The sequence below is a fragment of the Copadichromis virginalis genome, linkage group LG6 (genome assembly GCF_057382275.1).
Source record: "Copadichromis virginalis isolate Kocher_CV1m ecotype Utaka linkage group LG6, C_Virginalis_male_GT1.1, whole genome shotgun sequence".
NCBI lineage: Eukaryota > Metazoa > Chordata > Actinopteri > Cichliformes > Cichlidae > Copadichromis > Copadichromis virginalis.
Window position 1 is genome coordinate 44,311,249 of NC_140623.1, and position 18,016 is coordinate 44,329,264.

An 18,016-nucleotide genomic window follows, 5' to 3' on the forward strand; every position below is an offset into this window, starting at 1 on the left:
CTTCAACCAGTGATGAATAGCATTAGTATAGCATTAGTATAGTATAGCACAGTACAAATGTTTTTAGTTTTTTTTTTAGAGCAACAAACTATTTCTCCAGGCTAAATGATGATCTTCTAAATTAGTTTCCTCTCCATCTTAGCAGTTATCTGTTAATTATACTAGGGGCTGACTGCGTGACAAGTGGCGGCGGCGCAGCAGTCGTGGATGTGAGTCAAGGCTCACAGGCGGCAGGTGGCCGGCGCACAGGCCCCCACCGCATGCTGGCCTCTGGTGGAAGCCAGGCAGGTCCAGCTGCCGTGCAGACCTCAACTCTAACCCTGGGCAGGTCCCTCCCGGAGTGGGTATGCGTGCGGAAGTAGGCTGTGCCCTGGCTGGCCTCTCCCTGGGACCGGTACGGGTGCCAAAGCAGTCCGGTCATCAGTCACTCCCATGCAGTCAAGGGATGTCGGCGGGGTCTTCGCCAAGACCCGATCCGAGCTGCCAAACTCTACCAACTGCATCCGGTGCTTGGACCGATCCTGCAGTTGTTCCTGCTGGCGGTAACACCGCTCCCTCTTTGTAGCTGCGAGTTTGGCCACCATTTGGGCCAGCGCCTCCCTTGGCTGTCCCGGTCATGGTTCTGCCATGCTACGATCCTGGGTTTCGGGATGCACAGCAGACCAGATCACATTCTTTCACTTTTCTTTTATCTCTGCTGTTGTTTTGAACACTCGGTTGCAGCTTTTCAGCTGTCGCCACAGACACCAACAACAACAACAACAACAGGACCCAGTTCATTCTTCTTTTAAGCCAGTAAGGCTTGATTTCTCATGCCGCTCAGGTGTGACTCTGCAGCGGTGCCACAGACAATGCTCCGCCACACCACCCCTAGCCTGGACCCTCTCAGTGAGGTCATTGTCAAGACTGGCTACAGATACTGAATACAGAACGTGGCAAACGTCAGCCACTGTATGCCAGGAGTGAACAAGACATCGATTCACTGATTCAAACCACGAGAATCTACAGCAATAACATCGGAATTTCATTCAGACTGGAGAAATGTAGTTGGACGGTAACGAAAAGAGGGATGCTAGTCAGAACTGAGGGGACTGCACTACCAGAAGCAACAATGCAGACATTGAGGACAGCTACAAGTACCCAGGAATCCTACAGGCAAATGGGAATCATGAAGAAGCTGCTAGGGAAGTCCCAACCATCAAGTACCTGCAGAAAGTAAGGCAAGTCCAGAGGAGTCAGCTGAATGGGAGGAATAAGATCCGGGCAATCAGCACCTACACCCTGCCGATGATCAAGTACCCTGTTGGGATAATAAGCTGGCCAAAGGAGGAGACAGAAGCCACTTGCATCAAGACAAGAAAGCTCCTGACCATGCATGCAGAGTATTACCCCAAATCCAGCACCCCAAGGCTGTACACTAAGCAGAACGGAGGAGGCCGAAGACTAGTGAGTTTCAGAACCACTGTCCAGGATGAGACAACGAACATCCATGAGTACATCAAAAAGTTGGCCACAACTCATTATGTCCTTAGTGAATACCTCAGGCAGCAGAAACCTGAGTAAGACGAGAAGCAAGGAGAGGAACCATCATAGAAGGACAGGCCCCTGCACGGTATCTACCACCGTTAGTGGGCAAGCAGAGGAAGATGGCCATAGTGATGTAGCTGAACCTAGTGATAGCAACATCAAGAAAAAGTAACATGATAAGCAGAAGTACCAAGGGCTGAGAGAGGAGCCCGAGAAGATGCGGAGAGTGAAGGTAACAGTGGTTCCCATGGTAATCATAATACATAACCTCTGAACTGGCCTAGTGGCTCCAGCAAAATGTGGGGTGACATTCAACATCTCTGTCTAGAAGAGGGTGGAACTAGGAACAGCAAAGATACTGTGCAGGAACCTCAGGCTCCCAGGCCTTTGGTAGAGGACCTGAGCTGAAGTGGGCCACCCACAATGTCTTACATCTTTCTCCATCTCTAAACAAAATGATCTTATCTCTCATTTGTTTCCTTTGTAGTACTTCAGTAGTTAGCTGATGTACTGTGACCAGAACATAAAAAAGCACCGTTATGACCTCCTTTAACTAACAGTAGCAATGCATAAATTATATGGTTTTGCCTCTTTATCTTTATCTGATACGTCCTTATGATGGATAAACCAATAGGACTGTATTTTACCTGTAATCGGTCCTACATTTACTTTCAGATCGGTTTGATGTTTAAAGGGTTGCAGTGATGGGAAATAACTTACGATGTGAGTCAGTGTTAAACCTAAAGTAAGGAGCACGCTTGGAAAATGTATAAAGTAGGAAGATGAAATATTTGTGTTGAAATGTGGAGAATAAAAGTAAAAAGCTGTCAGAAAAACAAATACGGATATAAAGTACAGATACTTGAAAACTTTAGTTGTGGTACTTGTGCAGTACACAGCACAAGGTCAAACTAGGAACAGGAGAATCACCTGCTGAGGGCTGCTTGCCGTGGACACGTGGAACATCAGCTTGAATTCTCTGAACGTTGTAAAAACTGACTGCCTCCCTGTTGAGTCTTCTGACAGGAAACAAAAACAAGCAAACAGAAAGTAACAACAATTACCAAACACCATTCTGACATCATTGCAGAACCAGGACAAACAAGGACCCGGTTTTGTTTCAGAAAAAGAAATGGTGCTGGTACCGCTGGTATCTTTCAGTGGACCTCTGTGGCCCAGAAGGTCCAGGAACTGATCTAGAGCGGGACTGCCAGAGTCACTGTTGTCCTCCTCGGTGGACTGACCAGCCCGACAGAATAACACGCCCACTTTGCGCTGGAACTTCAGCTGCAGTAAAACAAAGAAAAGCAGGCAGGGTCAGCGTGGACCATCGGGACTCTGAAGGTGCTGGTTATAAGATCAATTCAGAAGGTTTGGAACTGATGCGTGAATTATGCTCCAGCGGGAAATCTTTTAACCCTACCCGGTAACCTTCTGCATAACCAGACATGAAGCGCCTGAGAAACTTGAACGTGTGTAAAGTTGCGGTGAAGGTCTAAGAGGGGTTAGATTTCCCACACAAGTGAAAATCATTTGTATAATAATTTGTATAATAGTTAGTTGAAACAGGAGTACTTCAGAAATTGGAGAAAATGCTGGTGTCACTGTTTGTACTGGATTTACTGGTTTTATTGTTTATATTGACTTGATGATGCCGTGTCAGGAGACCTTTGGTCATTTCACACAACATCGGAAGGTCAGCTGACTTCTCCCTCTTGCAGTGGACGTTTTAGGGCACCTGGACAAAAAGATGAGCCTATCACAGTGTTTTACCTCGTCTCTTACCTGAGACACCTGAAGGCAGGAGCACCCTCCTGCCGCTCATGTGGATATCTCATATTAATGCGATAGTAAACTTATCATCTTCCTGCTGTGTTCTCAGGCTGATGTCCGTCTGTGTCGTCTCCTGGGATTTCAGTCTGACTGGAGCTTAAAGAGACCTCTCTTCTTCTGCTCAGGCTCCCAGTGGCCACTTAAAAAACTGCTTTGTATCACTTTGCTAAACTTCTGAGAGAGCACAACAAGAAGGTTTTCTTTATTTTGTACTGACCTCTGGGAGGGCCACCAAAAAGTAAGGAAAACGTGACAAAAACTGTAGCTGATTAAAAAGGTACATCTTACTTGTTCCAGCTAATACCATCAAGTCTGAGTTTGTCTCTAAACTGGACAGAATCACAGAAGCTTTATTAGGATCTCTAAAGCTCTAGAAGGATGAGATAATAGTGAATCATTTCTTTCAGACAGAGAACTCGTAGCTGCTGCCTGTGAAAACCTCTCTGAGGATGTGTGTTTGGGTGTTTTTGAAGAATACGCTACTCAGCATTGATCAGCATGGTGGACGTAGCACGAGAAGCTGAATTCTTATGCCAACTGTTTCATTATGTGAAAGCGTCACAGCATCAAAAGCCCGATTTAGCAAAATGGCTATGAAACGGGATTCTAGTTTAACACAGACCATCCTGTCAGAAACATGGGAAGGCCAACCATGGCAGTGGCAGGTATTTCATGGTCAGCTGGTGGGTGGCACACTGGGACTGGCTCACCTCCTGCTGGTCCAGCTGCAGCAGCAGTTCAGGGACTCTGGGTGAATCTGCAGCCAGTCTGAGACTGTGGATGCTAAGTTGAGGAACCACAAACTCGAGAACATCCTTCAGAGGAAGACGTCGACTGGTCCCGTGTTTGGATGAAGATGGGATAGAGTCCTCTGTGATGGATCCTCTCAGGGTAGACAGCTGAAAGAGGGGGCGTGATTGGATCAGACTAAAAGGACAAACAGGGATTAACAGCATCACCAACAGTCACTTTATAAATTAGTAATCGAAAATGATCTCAAACCAGACTGTGATCAGGTCAGGTCAGGTCGCCTAACCAGTCACGTGACCGGTCACATGACTAGTTACCTGACCAGTCCTGAGGATCATCCTGTAGTTGTACTGTGTCTCATCACTCCTCTCCTCCAGTTTCTCTCGCCGGAGGCTCAGAGACACTGGACCAAAGTTCTCATCAATGCCAAAATAATTTTGGTGATCTGACAGAAAAAACACAGAAGGTCACTCACATCAGTGAAAACAGAAACCTGAACGCAGTAACAGTGCTTAAATTAATCAGGGGTGTCGAACTCCAGGCCTCGAAAGCCGGTGTCCTGCAGGTTTTAGAGCTCACCCTGGGTCAACACCTGAATCACATAATTATTTCATTATCAGGCCTCTGGAAAACTTCAAGACATGTTGAGGAGGTCATTTAGTCATTTAAACCAGCTGTGTTGGATCAAGGACACATCTAAACCCTGCAGGACACCGGCCCTCGAGGCCTGGAGTTCGACACCTGTGTGTTAGATCTTCAGATCTTCATATTCAGTTCATTTCTTTTCATTTACAGTCAGAAATATTATTGCACTTCAGGGTTTGTTTTTAGCACACAGTCACATGTTGATCGTGTCGCCTATCCTTATGGCAGAATGTTTCTGTTGGACGTTATTGAACTGTTTATTTTTTAACTCTATGGATACTGAGATCTATTACAAACTCTTCCTGTTATAAATATCTTTTGTTGGAACTAGATTAAACTGGTGGCACTATTTTAAAAAGCGTCCTTGCTTTACTTTTAGCAAGAGCATCCAGCTTCTGCATCGTGGTGAAGTCTGGCCCTCGACTGGACCTTACCTTGGTTGTAGAAGTATTTCAGGTAGTATCTGGCTCCCAGGTCAATGTGTTCAATGTCGTGATTATTCATCAGATGTTGGTCGAACGCCCGAGTTCCTCCACGAAACTCCAACACTGAGATGCTCGCGTTGGTGCGGTGGGTGCTGAGCGGCGGATCGCTGAAGGATGTGTCTGCTGCAGCACCGCAGGTGGAGGTGTTGGCCCGAGTCAGACCCAGCCTCCTTTCCATCTCCCCTCCAATCTCATTATGAAAGAACGGACAGCTGCTCACCAGAAAGTTGTTTTTGTCACGTTCATCAGGGCTTAAAGCATCAAACACATCACATCCAGAGGTGGAGACGTTCCTTCTGTGCTGGAGGTCTGCTTGGGGGACGAAGCCGCTGCTGAAGTTGAAGAGGACACTCTGACTATCATAATGAGAAAAGCATTTGTAAGAGATTGCGCTGGGTCTTGTGTCCCTGTTTGTCCTCTGATTCCTTAGTCTGCTGAGGATCGATGTCTCCGGCTTTGTTTTCTGAACATGCGACACATAAACCGAAGCGTTCACATAGTTGGGTACATAGATGACATCCCCATGAGCAATGCGAGCGGCAGTCTGCAGACTGGGCGACAGTGCAGCACGAAGCTGTGCAGGTTCTGGGAACGGAGGCGGTGCGCTGGGCACCTGCTGCTTCAGCCTCCAGGAAGGAGTCTCAGTGGATTGTGACAAACTTTGGCGGTCCAGTGTCGAAGTGCTGCAGCACTTTCGCCTCAGACTTGCGTCTGTGTTTGGGTTGATGGCAGCAGGGTCCATGTCTTCAGCTCCGACATCACTGATCGTCACCTCACTGTTGCTTCTCTTCATCCTTGCCAAACTCCTGCTGGTGGAAGGACTCGGGCGAACTGGGAATGTAGTCTCTGACCTGGGCTGGGGGTCCAGGCTCTTGTTGGAATGGGGAGGTTGACTCAGAAAGCTCAAGTTCAGACCCTCCTGAGCATCCCTCCTCTGAGACAAGTCGGACATTCGGGCCCTGACCCCCATCTTTGGTACAACAGGAGCTCCCTGAACGACCGGAGGTCCCATAGTCCCGATCCTTGGAAAGTCTAAGAAACACTGCTGTTAGTCTAGTCCAGAAGGACCCTGAACCACTGCCAGGACTCAGACCCGAAGTTCATGACTCCTGTGAGATCTAATAGGTCCACAGTCTGATTAGGATCAGAGACAGGAAGTACATCCTGGACTCACCATCCACAGCGATCTGAAACAAGAAAAGGTTGTCATGCACTCCTGTTGAGGTGAATCACCTGTTTACCTGTGCTACAAGTACAGGTGTGAACATGCGCTAGTCAATCCCAGCTGCTCATTCGCCTGTAGGTGTGACGCATCTGTTCGGCTGAAAAACATGAAGCGTCATGCCTGAGAATTTAAAACACAAACGTGGCAGACGGACCAGCTCTGGTATGGGGAAGAGCCACAGGACAAACCTGTGCCCAGACGTGAACTAGATGTTATAACCCAGTTATTACTTTATTAATGCGAGAAGCAACAAAACACACCTGAAGTCCACCACGTTACCATGAGAAGGCAGTGTGTGTGTGTGTGTGTGTGTGTGTGTGTGTGTGTGTGTGTGTGTGTGTGTGTGTGTGGTATTTCCAGCAGCTGTCTCCGTCATGTTCAGCAGTAACAGCTGAAGGCTTCAGATATCTGTATGTGGACAAATGTACTCTCAACTGCATACACTGCTCTGTGTGTACTGCATACTGTATACGCTGTACTGTGTTTGGAGCCGGTCTGACGTCAGGTCATAACCTTGAACATTACATTTCTGACATAAAGCTAAAAGCAGACATTGGAAAAATAAACACGGAACAATGCTGCATGCCTGTATGTTTGAGCACATGCAAACAGATGTGGAGTTCTGTGAAACGTCCCAACACTGTGTGATCACATCGGCAGAGTAAACGCTTTGCAGACAGTCATACAAACTGCTGTTTTCACTTTGGTCAGTTTGGGATCAAGTATCCATCTACCCTGGTGTTAGGAAGTTTTACCTGAAGAATAAAACATAACATGAAATATATTAAAAAGTGATCCTGTTTGACTGTAACTGAATTCAGTTCAGCTTTAAGTTTATAAGATAAAGATGAGATAAACCTTTATTAGTCCCACACGTGGGAAATCATGTCATATAGTATCTTATTCTTATTATCATATCCTATTTCATTGCTTTTCTTAATTTTTGCTACTGTAACTTTGCACTGTCCACTTTCTGCTGTGACACAACAATTTTCCCACGTGTAGGACTAATAAAGGTTATCGTATCTTTTCTTAAAATACAAGTTAGAGCAGTAACCCCCCCCCCCCCAAAAAAAACCCCCTAATAGAATAGAATAAGATAAAATAATATAGTATACACAATAGATATATAGTACAATTGATATGTCACATGACAACAGAAGTCTCAGGGTGCTTTGTATTGAAAGGTTAGATGATCTATTTTGGTGCTTTTAAGTGTTTCTTTAATCTTAGTTTCCTGACTACAATCATCAGAACCCCTCAGGACGGCACAGCCAGTGCCCTGGTCCCTCCCTGAATCATCATCAGTGCAATCAGGAGGTGAATGCTGTAGTTCCAAAGACACCACCACCCAGCTGAAGTTTCACATTCATTCAGGAAACTCCTTTTATTGACCTGGCTTCATTTGCCTGTAAAAAATAAGACTATGAAACAAAGCAGCCAGCAAGAGTACAGGAGAGACGATCATGTGTTTAAATGCAGGAAAAGTAGTGTACTAATTCCTGAGGCCAAGTGGGATCTTTACAGATGTTTCTGTCTGAGAACATCTGTAAAGGCGGATCTTCGTTCAAGGGAAATGATGTTGAAGAAGCTGCAGTCATAAGGAGCAGCAGACTGTGGTGCATTGTGGAAAACTGTTGTCAACAGTCGGCCATCTGCAGATGACAGAAATGCCGTAGTTGGGTCATGAAAAGTGAGTCTGAGGAGTTTATAACATCGGCGTGATTGCCTCTTCCTGTCTCCTGACCCAGTCATCTCAGCTGATTACTGGATTACATCACTTCCTGTTCATAGGGCAAAGAGGTCTCTGAGGAATCTGCTTCCTGTTGGCGGAGGGTGGAGTGAGGTGGGGAGGGTGGGGGGTGATCTTATCTTCAAATTAAGGACAAAGACACAGATTTCAAGAAGCCTGTCCTGCTCGTCATCAAGTTTGCAACTGTCTGCAACACGCCTGTGACATGTATATGCTTTGTGTGAGGTTTCTAGCACATTGACCAGGACATGTCCTTCAACGCACATATTAAACAAATATGTAAGACTGCGTTCTTCCATTTGCGCAACATCTCTAAAGTTAGAAATATCCTGTCTCAGAGTGACGCTGAAAAACTGAACATAACAGAATTGAATTCTGTTATCTGTTACCACACCCAGAAATGTTGTATCAGAAACTTACTACTTCAACATTATTTATCAGCAATTCTGCTCCAGCATCTTTTTTACAATTTCCAAATAACATAAATGTAGTTTTATTCAAATTTAGTGAAAACTTGTTTCTGTCAAACCTTGTTTTCAGTTTTGTGTTCCAAAAGCTGATGTGAATTATCTCCAGCACAAAAAAAATCTTTGAATCATCTGCAAATAAAATAAACTGTAATATATCAGATGTTTTTATATATCATTGATGCACAGGTTAAATAAGCTTTGGACCCAATGCTGACCCCTGTGGAACTCCACAAACAATGTCCAGGCACTCTGATATTCACCAAGCCTCACAAATTGTTGCCTGTCTCTCAAATAACTCCTGACCCACTCCTCTAATGCTGTAGTGCTCCAGTTTATAAGGTAATATTTCATGATTGATTGTGTCAAAAGCTTCTTGTAGGTCAATGAAAACTCAGACTGTGCATTGTCTTTGATCTGTTTTATTAGTGATATGTTCAGTTAGTTCCATTAATGCCATGGATGTTGATCTATTTGGTCTGAAACCATACTGACTTTCCATTATTATTTTATGTTTATCTATTAATTTGTCAAGTCTATTAATAAAACCTTTTCCAGTATTTGTGAGAATTGTGAGAGTAGAGAAACAGGCCTGTAATGTGAATTGGTGTCAATCTCCATTTTTAAACAGTGGTATTACTTTAGCAGTTTTCATTTGTGTTGGGAACGCACCAGTTTGTAGAGGCAAATTGCAAATGTATGTTAAGGGTTTGGAGCATCGATCAAAGTCTGTAGAGTTTTCAGTTTGTGATTTCCCAACAACATGATTTCCTTTTTTTCCACCACCGTTAAAAACACTGACTGAGGATTAGGCCGGGGGAATATGGCCAGAAATATTTATCACAATATATATTTGAAAATGTGCGATAACGATATAACTGACGCGAGACAAAATACTTTACCACTCCACAACTTTATTAGTGCAAAAAACCCATCAATGTATTTTCACTTAAACAAGCAGCTGTTTTTTATGTGCATTAAAGTTATTTAAAATTTTTACCCATATTCTATCGCCATATTTCATTTTCTAACCATTGCCTAACATTACACCGGTGTTACCGTGAACGTTTGATATGGCCCAGCCCTAGTTGAGGATTACGTTCAATGAGCTTAGTTTCTTTCTCTGCACAGTTTCTTGTGTTCTGTCAGCCAAGTCTGGCCCAACACTTACAAAGAATTTGTTGAACTCATTAACCACATCGCTCATCATTATTAGTCAAATATGAAGGATAATGTAACTGCCTAGAACTATTTTAATAACAATATTTCATGTTTTCCAAATCCCTTTACTGTTATTTTTATTCATATTTAATAATTTCTCAATTTTACATGACCTCAAAATACTAGTTAGTTTATTTTTATACCTCTTGTTCTTATTTTCAACTTCTCTACTTCTGTACTTTATAAATCACCTCACTGCTCAGCAGTACTTCGTTACCTCACTGCTCAGCAGTACTTTGTTTCGGAGAGGGAAATTTTACCTTCTCGAGGACCGAGGATCCAGGGCTCTTCCAGTGTTCTGACTCTCGGATCAGACCCGGACGTCGTGTCAGTCGGTTCCGGTTTGTTTCCCGGTCCAGTCACACTGACACGGACGACACGGACCTCTTGTGCGGGTCCTGGTCTTGGTTCGGTCTCGTTAAACTCTCAGCTGTGTCTGGTCGGACGCTTCAGCTCAGCCAGGCTGGCGATGCGTTTAAGTGATGCTCGGATTCTTTACAGCCAGCCCGGCTGATGCCTTCAGAGGACGTTAATAAACGTGGGAATTTTCTTCACTTGTCTGTCTTTCATTGAGCTGAAAATAAATAAAGTGAAATAGCCCACTGTTCGTTCTGCGGGCGGCTTTCAAAGGTTGTAAACCTTTTGGGGATTCCTAACCTGGATGATCGAGCATGCATGAAGACGATTTGATAAAAACGTCACACACTGCAGTTTTAATTTATTTGGATCCACGTTAAATACACAGTTTTTTTCTCATTACAATATTGATATTACAATATCTCTTGACAAATATTAACATGAGATGAACAGAGATGAAGATCAGACTTCATCAATAACTTCACTAACTCAGTGCTTCAATTTAATACTGTCAAATTATTACTGTGCAGTTTATACTGCTTAACTTTTATTATTGTAATATTAGTAGTATTACTTCAATGTCATTTCATTGCTTACCAAACGTGTAACTCAAGTCATTTCTCATAATGTATGTCAGGATGTGAACCCTTTAAACTTTAATTCTAATCAAGTCACCACATTTCTTTCAATAAAACTCTTAAATCTGGAGTTTAGTCAAATAATTTATCTGGAAATCACAGATGGTGACGCTCTGAGGACTCTATGAAGACGATCAATGTGAATATCAAAGATCTTTTAACCTGTTAAACTTTTTTTAATGTCTCTAATGAATACATACAAAGAATATTCATTGTACAGATTCATGTTTAAGAAATAAATACTGAAAGTAATCCTGCAGCACCTCCATCAGGACAAAAGAGAAAATAATTAAGACAAAGTTGAAGAGCTGTGGAGTTTCAGTCTGACTGAAGCTTTTCTGCCACTCAGACCAGAACTGCACAAAAGAGTTCACTGATAGTTTCACAGTTAGTCCAAGAGAAAGACGACATTTCCAGTTAAACCAGTATTCTAATGAGAAAGGAGAGAGCAGCTCCTAACGCCAAACCCAGAGAGAGGAAGAACGCCATGATGGCTCCAGCTGTTTCTGCTTCATGAGGAAGAACGTTCCTGTTAAAAACCAGAATATTGACATATTATATTATATTATATTATATTATATTATATTATATTATATTATATTATATATTGGAGTACTGTAATTAATTATTATCAGGAAGTCCTAAAAACTCCCTGAAAAGCCTTCAGTTAATCCAAAATTGTTAAGGTAAAATATATATTCTTAGTGCCTATTTTCTGTTTCTATTTTTTATGTAGGCTAGTATATTAAAGAGGCCACTTTTCAGTCATAAAATGTGTTAAAGGTCACAAAGTGGGGAGCAAGACTGGAATACTGTGCAAGACAGGAAAATGCTGCAGCAAGAGTCCTGACAGGGACTAGAAAGAGAGCAGATTTCTCCTTCATTGGCTTCCTGTTAAATCCAGAATCCAAAATCCTGCTCCTCACATACAAGGTCTTAAATAATCAGGCCCCATCTTATCTTAATGGTAAATGGACTGATTCTTATATAGCACTTTTCTACTCTCCCATAGTACTCAAAGCACTGTATACAACATACCACATTCACTCAATCACACCCATTCTCACAAGCACTGACTCTAAACTGAGTGCTTTTCTAACGACATTTACACACATTCACACTCCGATGGATGCATCTGAAGGCAACTTGGGGTTAGTATCTTGCCCAAGGACACTTGGCATGCAGACTGGAGGAGCCAGGGATCAAACCACCAACCTCAGTAGGTGACCTGCTCTACCTCCTGAGCCACAGCCACCAAAGTTAATGACCTTGTAGTACCATATCACCCTATTAGAGCACTTCGCTCTCGCTCTGCAGGCCTACTTGTTGTTCCTAGAGTATTTAAATGGGAGGCAGAGCCTTCAGTTTTCAGGCCCCTCTTCTGTGGAACCAGCTTCCAGTTTGGATTCAGGAGACAGACACTATCTCTACTTTTAAGCTTCAAACTTTCCTTTTTGCTAAAGCATATAGTTAGGGCTGGACCAGGTGACCCTGAATCCTCCCTTAGTTATGCTGCAATAGACGTAGGCTGCCGGGGATTCCCATGATGCACTGGGTGTTTCTTCTTCACTCACTATGTGTTAATCGACCTCTCTGCATCCACAGCATGTCTTTTATCCTGTCTTCCTTCTCTCACCCCAACCAATCACAGGAGATGGCCCCGCCCCTCCCTGAGCCTGGTTCTGCCGGAGGTTTCTTCCTGTTAAAAGGGAGTTTTTCCTTCCCACTGTCGCCAAAGTGCTGCTCATAGGGGCTCATATGATTGTTGGGTTTTTCTCTGTATCTTTTATTGTCGGGTCTACCTTACAATGTAAAGCACCTTGAGGTGACTGTGTGATTTGGCGCTGTATAGATAAACTGAATTGAATCCGAGATGTTTCCAAACCAGCTGAGAGGTACTGTCTCTTCAGCGTGTCTGAGGTCTGCCTCGGCGTCTCCTCCCATAGGGACTCCTCAGCTGACTCTCCTTATGGAGGTGCAGCTCTCACCCCATCTCTGAGGCTGAGCCCAGACACCTTCAGAGGAATATCATTTCTATTGCTTGTATTCTCCACGTCACTACTCACGGCACCTCCTCCCTAATCCTGAGTGGACCCACAACGCTTTTCAACTTTTAAGTCTGTATGTTTTACATCGCAGCTAGTTTTAGACAAAGGCCCCGTTTTCAGAAACCATAAAATAATTAGAAAAATTAACATAATTTTACATTTAAAGATTGATTTTAACACTGTTTTTAATTTCAGTGTCTGTTCAATAATGGGAAAAAAAGTAATTTAAATTTAATTTTTAAATACAAGAATACTCTTGTTGTTTGAAATATCAATAAAATTGCAAAAACAGTCTGAAATGTATTTTCTTTATGAGCATACAACATCTGTATTGGTAAATGGGCAGAAGGTAATTTCCCAGATGGTGTATCTTTTATAACCCTAACTGGTAAAATTACAGAAAAAAATACAAATAGAAATGAATAATCTATATTATTTTTAAGATTCCCACAAATCTAGGGGCGGGGCTTATCCCAGCTACCACAGGGCAAGAGGCGGGGACTGTGCCAAAGAGACCGTGCTGCTTGAAATATGAAATAAATATTAAATGCCTGTGAAATTTTAGTCTTGCATTACTAAAAATATACTTAGTATTATTTTATGTTATTTTAATTATAACTTAAAAAAGAAGTTTGTTAGACTATAAATGTTGAAATATAACTTAAGTTTACTATAAAAATATCAATAAGCAGTAAAAAGATTAATTAAGGAACCTTTTTGGTTCAGATTTTGGTTTTGAAGAGAAACAAAGGTGCAGGCAGGCACTCTGTACTGCAGTTAACTTTAAAATCAGCTGTTGTTGATTATGGGACATTTTACGAGGATACAGTGTGGAGGGGAAAACTTTTTTTGAATAGCCAGGGAGTAAAATGTACCATTTATAGTCTGTAATGGATGAAGGATGGCAAAGGAACCTTACAAGACCAGCCGGTGTTCAGATTCGGATAATCTCTGTGAACATGTGAACTTTATAAAATTGTTTTAGAAGCTCCAATAATAAATTCTGAGAGAGGACAAAGGAGCATTTACACTCTGCAGCAGGCACATATACACATGTATACGTGTATGAAGTACAGAGAACAACGCTGTTCTGGGAGGTGCTGAATAATAAGTGACTGCTGAGATGAAAACAGTTCTCTGGAAAGCTTTTAATGCTTCTCTCATCATTCTGTTGCCCCTCCATCTTTGTTTCATCTGGCCAAAAATCTGCTTCAAAGCTGTGCGGGCTCTGTTGTAGGTGTAGTCTGACCTTCCTGTTTCTGAACGTATCCAGTAATTTGCACCTTGTTATAAACACTCCATAAATGCATGAACTGTTAATGTATGCTATGCTATGTCTTCTGATCATACTGCCTAAGGGAAGCATGTTTAACCACCGAGGACCTGGCGTCTACATATTTGGAAATCCCATTTTGAGTTGTCTAGATCAAAATACTAGATTTTGCTCTACAAGGGCCTGATATCCTCTGCTCAGAAACTACATCAGGTAAAAAGATAATTCTTTGTTTTTATATTCATCAGGTTGCAATCAGCCCAAATAGCAAAGAGAAATTAAGAATGCATGCCATTAATGAGTTCGGGTCTTAGGAGGATAATGTAAACAGAATTGGTCCTAGCACTGAACCCTGTGGAACTCCATAATTAACCTCAGTGTGTGAAGAGGACTCTCCATTTACATGCACAAACTGGAGTCTATTAGATAGATATGATACAAACCACTGCAGCACAGTACCTGTAATACCTACAGCATGCTCTAATTGCTCTAATAGGATATTATGGTCATAAAGCACTGGACCACTCTTGCTGCTAGTGGGTGCACAGGAAGCTGTGTTGGACTCAACTGTAATATACTTAATACTTAAAATGAGCTCCACAGAGAAAATCAAGGCTAACATTAACATGATGGGGTGTTTGCTGTGTGCAGGTTTCTTACCTTGGACCATAACACATGCAGAGGCTTGCCAGGTACCCGTTACTGAAGGCAAAGAGGATCATGAAGAGGATAAAGAAGCAGTCGTGATAGAAAACGACTGGCAGGTGGGCACGAGGGTGAACATTGCACAGCATGAAGAGAGGGATGAAGACCAGGCGACACCCGATGGATGCAGGAAGTATCACACTGTCTTTTCCTGGCTGGAAAAAAAAAGAATACTATCAGCTCACATGTCTTTCAGTTTAACTGGAATATATAGAGCACCATCTACAACAAAGTGCTTTATGATAAACTGAATACTCTCATTAAAGACTGGTACCAATAATGACATTATTTGAATATAGACTGGAATCATAAAGTAAAAAGGGAAGACTTGAAAATGGTAACACATGACTTTGAGTTTCAACGGGTTAACAAAGGACCAACTATGTAAATATGGGCAGAGACTGTTCTGAGGTCAGGGAAACATGTAACAAGCACAACATGACAGGTGTTTGTTTATTACACTGAGAAATAATGTGGTAACTGATGTTATTAGCAAAGGAAACACTAAAGAAATGTAGCATCATTTAAAGATCTTAATAAGGAATTCCAATGTAACTGATCATCACATGTTATATATGTGAGCAAATCTGATTAAAGAATCAAGTATAGTGGAAACAAGATTTAATAGCTATTTTACTGATTCTGTTAAAGCTTTGACTTTTAACTGTTTTGTCACGGCTGGCGGAGTGAGCCGTGTGGTGTGGAGGAAAGGGAGGACCCAAAATGCAGCAGTGACTGATGATACGAGTGATGTTTATTTACAAAGTGACAATGGCAGAAACAAGCAGTGAGGCATGACAAAACAACTGAAGAAACCTAAACTGGGAGAACTAAATGACAAACCTGAGACCATACAAAAGGGGTGCGGGGCAGAGAGACGCAGAGACAGGAACACCATAGAACGCAGACGAGCCGACAATGAACACAGACCGACACCCACTAAATATACACACACAAGGTAATCAGGTAATCACACACAGGAGGGAAGAACAGCTGAACCTAATACACATGAGGACCGGAGGACACAAGCTGAACACAATGACAACAGACACAGACCTTCAAAATAGAACAGGAAATCCAGAACATGAGCCTTCAAAGTAAAGCAGGAACACACAGACTGATTTACAACACAACACGGGGACATGAACAGAGCACCAAGGACAGACACAGGTAGGGCTGAATACACACACCAAACTACAGGTTCAACCCTAAACCAATACAAAATCAGAATAAACACAAAGCACAAAAATGAACTTCAAGGAAACACAAAACGCTGGGCCAAAATGACCCAGGACCATGACATGTTTAGGCTCAAACTATTCTGTTACTCCTCCTCTTGGCTCTCGGAGGAGTTGGATGCGTCTTCCACCCTCTCCCTCCCTTAGCTTCCCTTCTATGCTTCTATGTCCTTGTCTCGTCTCGTCTGACTTTAAATCTGAGAGAGCATCTCATTCTTGCTCTTGTTCTCTAAACGAATGTTTCCCAGATTTCATCTGGGAAACATTCGTTTAGAGGAGCTCATGGCTCTTAAAAGAGAGATACACCTGGAGACCAGTGATGGACATTAGAATGACTGAAAAATCGATGCAGTTTGTTCTCCCTAGACCACATACTAACATCTCTCATGCGGCTATACCCCCACCCCCGACGGCACCAACTGCTTGAAGGTTGACGCCAAGAGGAACAACAATATTCTTCCAAGAGACACGAGAATGAACAGACTCTCTGCCCTATTCCTCAAGGTCACCTGCGTAGGCTGCGCACTGTTGATCTTTGCCTAACAGGCGAAAGGACACTTTCTCAGGCTGAACTCAGGACACACATCCCGACATGCACACATGCACACTGATACTGATACGCACTCACCACCCTCCCTCCCTTCCCCCCGATCCAACGCCTCCTCCCATACTTACTTCCCACCCGATGGAGACAGCGGCTCTGAGGCGGGATGAGGTTGCAGCGTCCATGACCCACTGTGTACATTGTGTACTATTATTACTGGTATTAAAATGGCAGAATCTCCCAAGTCAGTAAAAGTTAAAAGGTCATTTAAAACCCTAACCCTAAGCATAGGTTCCACCACAGCATGTTTGAAGTCAGCAGGGACACACCCAGACTGAAGACTGCTATTGACAGCAAACACATACCCACAGATGTCAAAAACATCTTTCAGTAAACGAGATGGAACAATATCCAGAGTACATCTGTGGGTTTCAGGTGGTTGACTGCTTCACTCAGTAATGAAAAGGACACAGGTGTCAGGTTTCCTGCGTCATTGACCCAGTGTTCTCAGTTTTGTCATGTTCAGTTTATTTTGCCACATGTTGTTCTCACTTCCTGTTTTTCCTGTCAGCTCGTCTCATGTGTCGTTAGCCAGATTATGTTCAGCTGTGTACCCACCGGTCTCTCATTAGCATCCTCATCAGTCTGTGTATTTAAGTCTTCTGTTTCCACTCGTTCACCGTCGTGTCATTGATGTTGTCGCTGTTAGGTTGTTGTATGTTCAGTTCCTTCAGCCAGCCAGCCAGCCATTTCCTGCTTCAGTTCTGTTCGTTCATTTCGGTCAGCAATAAACACCAGCCTTCACCTACCAGTGAGTCCAGCGTTTGGGTCCTAGTGATGTGCGATACCACTGATTTCCTTTCTGATCCGATTCCAAGTATTCAGGGTGGTATCGACGATACTGATCCGATACCGATACTTTGTACAAAAACTTACTTTATTTATTGTATCTCAAAATATAGCGTCATCATGATTACAGGACATCATATTACTTGTTCTTATCACTTAATAATGCAGAATTCATCATATAGAAATAAAGAATCTGAAGTTGTGCCTATTTGAACATGTTGCCTGCCTGCAGCACTAAAGGATTCAGTGAGAGACGTCTGTCTCACCCTAGCAGCACCTGTCCCTGTCCTCCTCTTCAGTTCGCCTCAACATAAGCTCGTCATATTCTGTGATCTGATTTACTGTGAGGTGTTTCACGAGGTTAGTGGTGTTGCCACAACACCTCACTGTCTTTCCACATGTATTGCAAACCACATCTCGGCTGTTTGTGGAGGTAAAATACATCTGTACATAACTCC

General features: G+C 42.9%; 2 protein-coding genes across 8 annotated transcripts in view; both read right to left on the reverse strand.

Moving 5' to 3' along the window:
- LOC146708667 (signal-induced proliferation-associated 1-like protein 2) overlaps positions 1 to 10,485 on the reverse strand; it is a 40,345-nt gene extending 29,860 nt beyond the window's left edge. For 2 of the 6 annotated variants that reach the window (XM_085460675.1, XM_085460673.1), the window contains exons 1-6: positions 10,167 to 10,479; positions 5,190 to 6,427; positions 4,428 to 4,555; positions 4,071 to 4,259; positions 2,673 to 2,814; positions 2,458 to 2,546 (exon numbers count right to left, since the gene is read on the reverse strand). In XM_085460675.1, the coding sequence (XP_085316801.1) occupies positions 2,458 to 2,546; positions 2,673 to 2,814; positions 4,071 to 4,259; positions 4,428 to 4,555; positions 5,190 to 6,252 (1,611 nt within the window). In that variant the 5' untranslated portion in view covers positions 6,253 to 6,427; positions 10,167 to 10,479. Of the gene's footprint in view, positions 1 to 2,457; positions 2,547 to 2,672; positions 2,815 to 4,070; positions 4,260 to 4,427; positions 4,556 to 5,189; positions 6,428 to 10,166 lie in introns of all 6 variants that reach the window. The other 4 variants (XM_085460674.1, XM_085460676.1, XM_085460678.1 and 1 more) reach the window with 4 other exon arrangements.
- Positions 10,486 to 10,607: 122 nt separating this feature from the next.
- Positions 10,608 to 18,016, reverse strand: part of LOC146708669 (equilibrative nucleoside transporter 1-like) — a 38,866-nt gene continuing 31,457 nt past the window's right edge. For both annotated transcript variants that reach the window (XM_085460680.1, XM_085460679.1), the window contains exons 12-13: positions 14,883 to 15,082; positions 10,608 to 11,430 (exon numbers count right to left, since the gene is read on the reverse strand). In XM_085460680.1, coding sequence (XP_085316806.1) covers positions 11,319 to 11,430; positions 14,883 to 15,082 — 312 coding nt within the window. In that variant the 3' untranslated portion in view covers positions 10,608 to 11,318. The remainder of the gene's footprint in view (positions 11,431 to 14,882; positions 15,083 to 18,016) is intronic.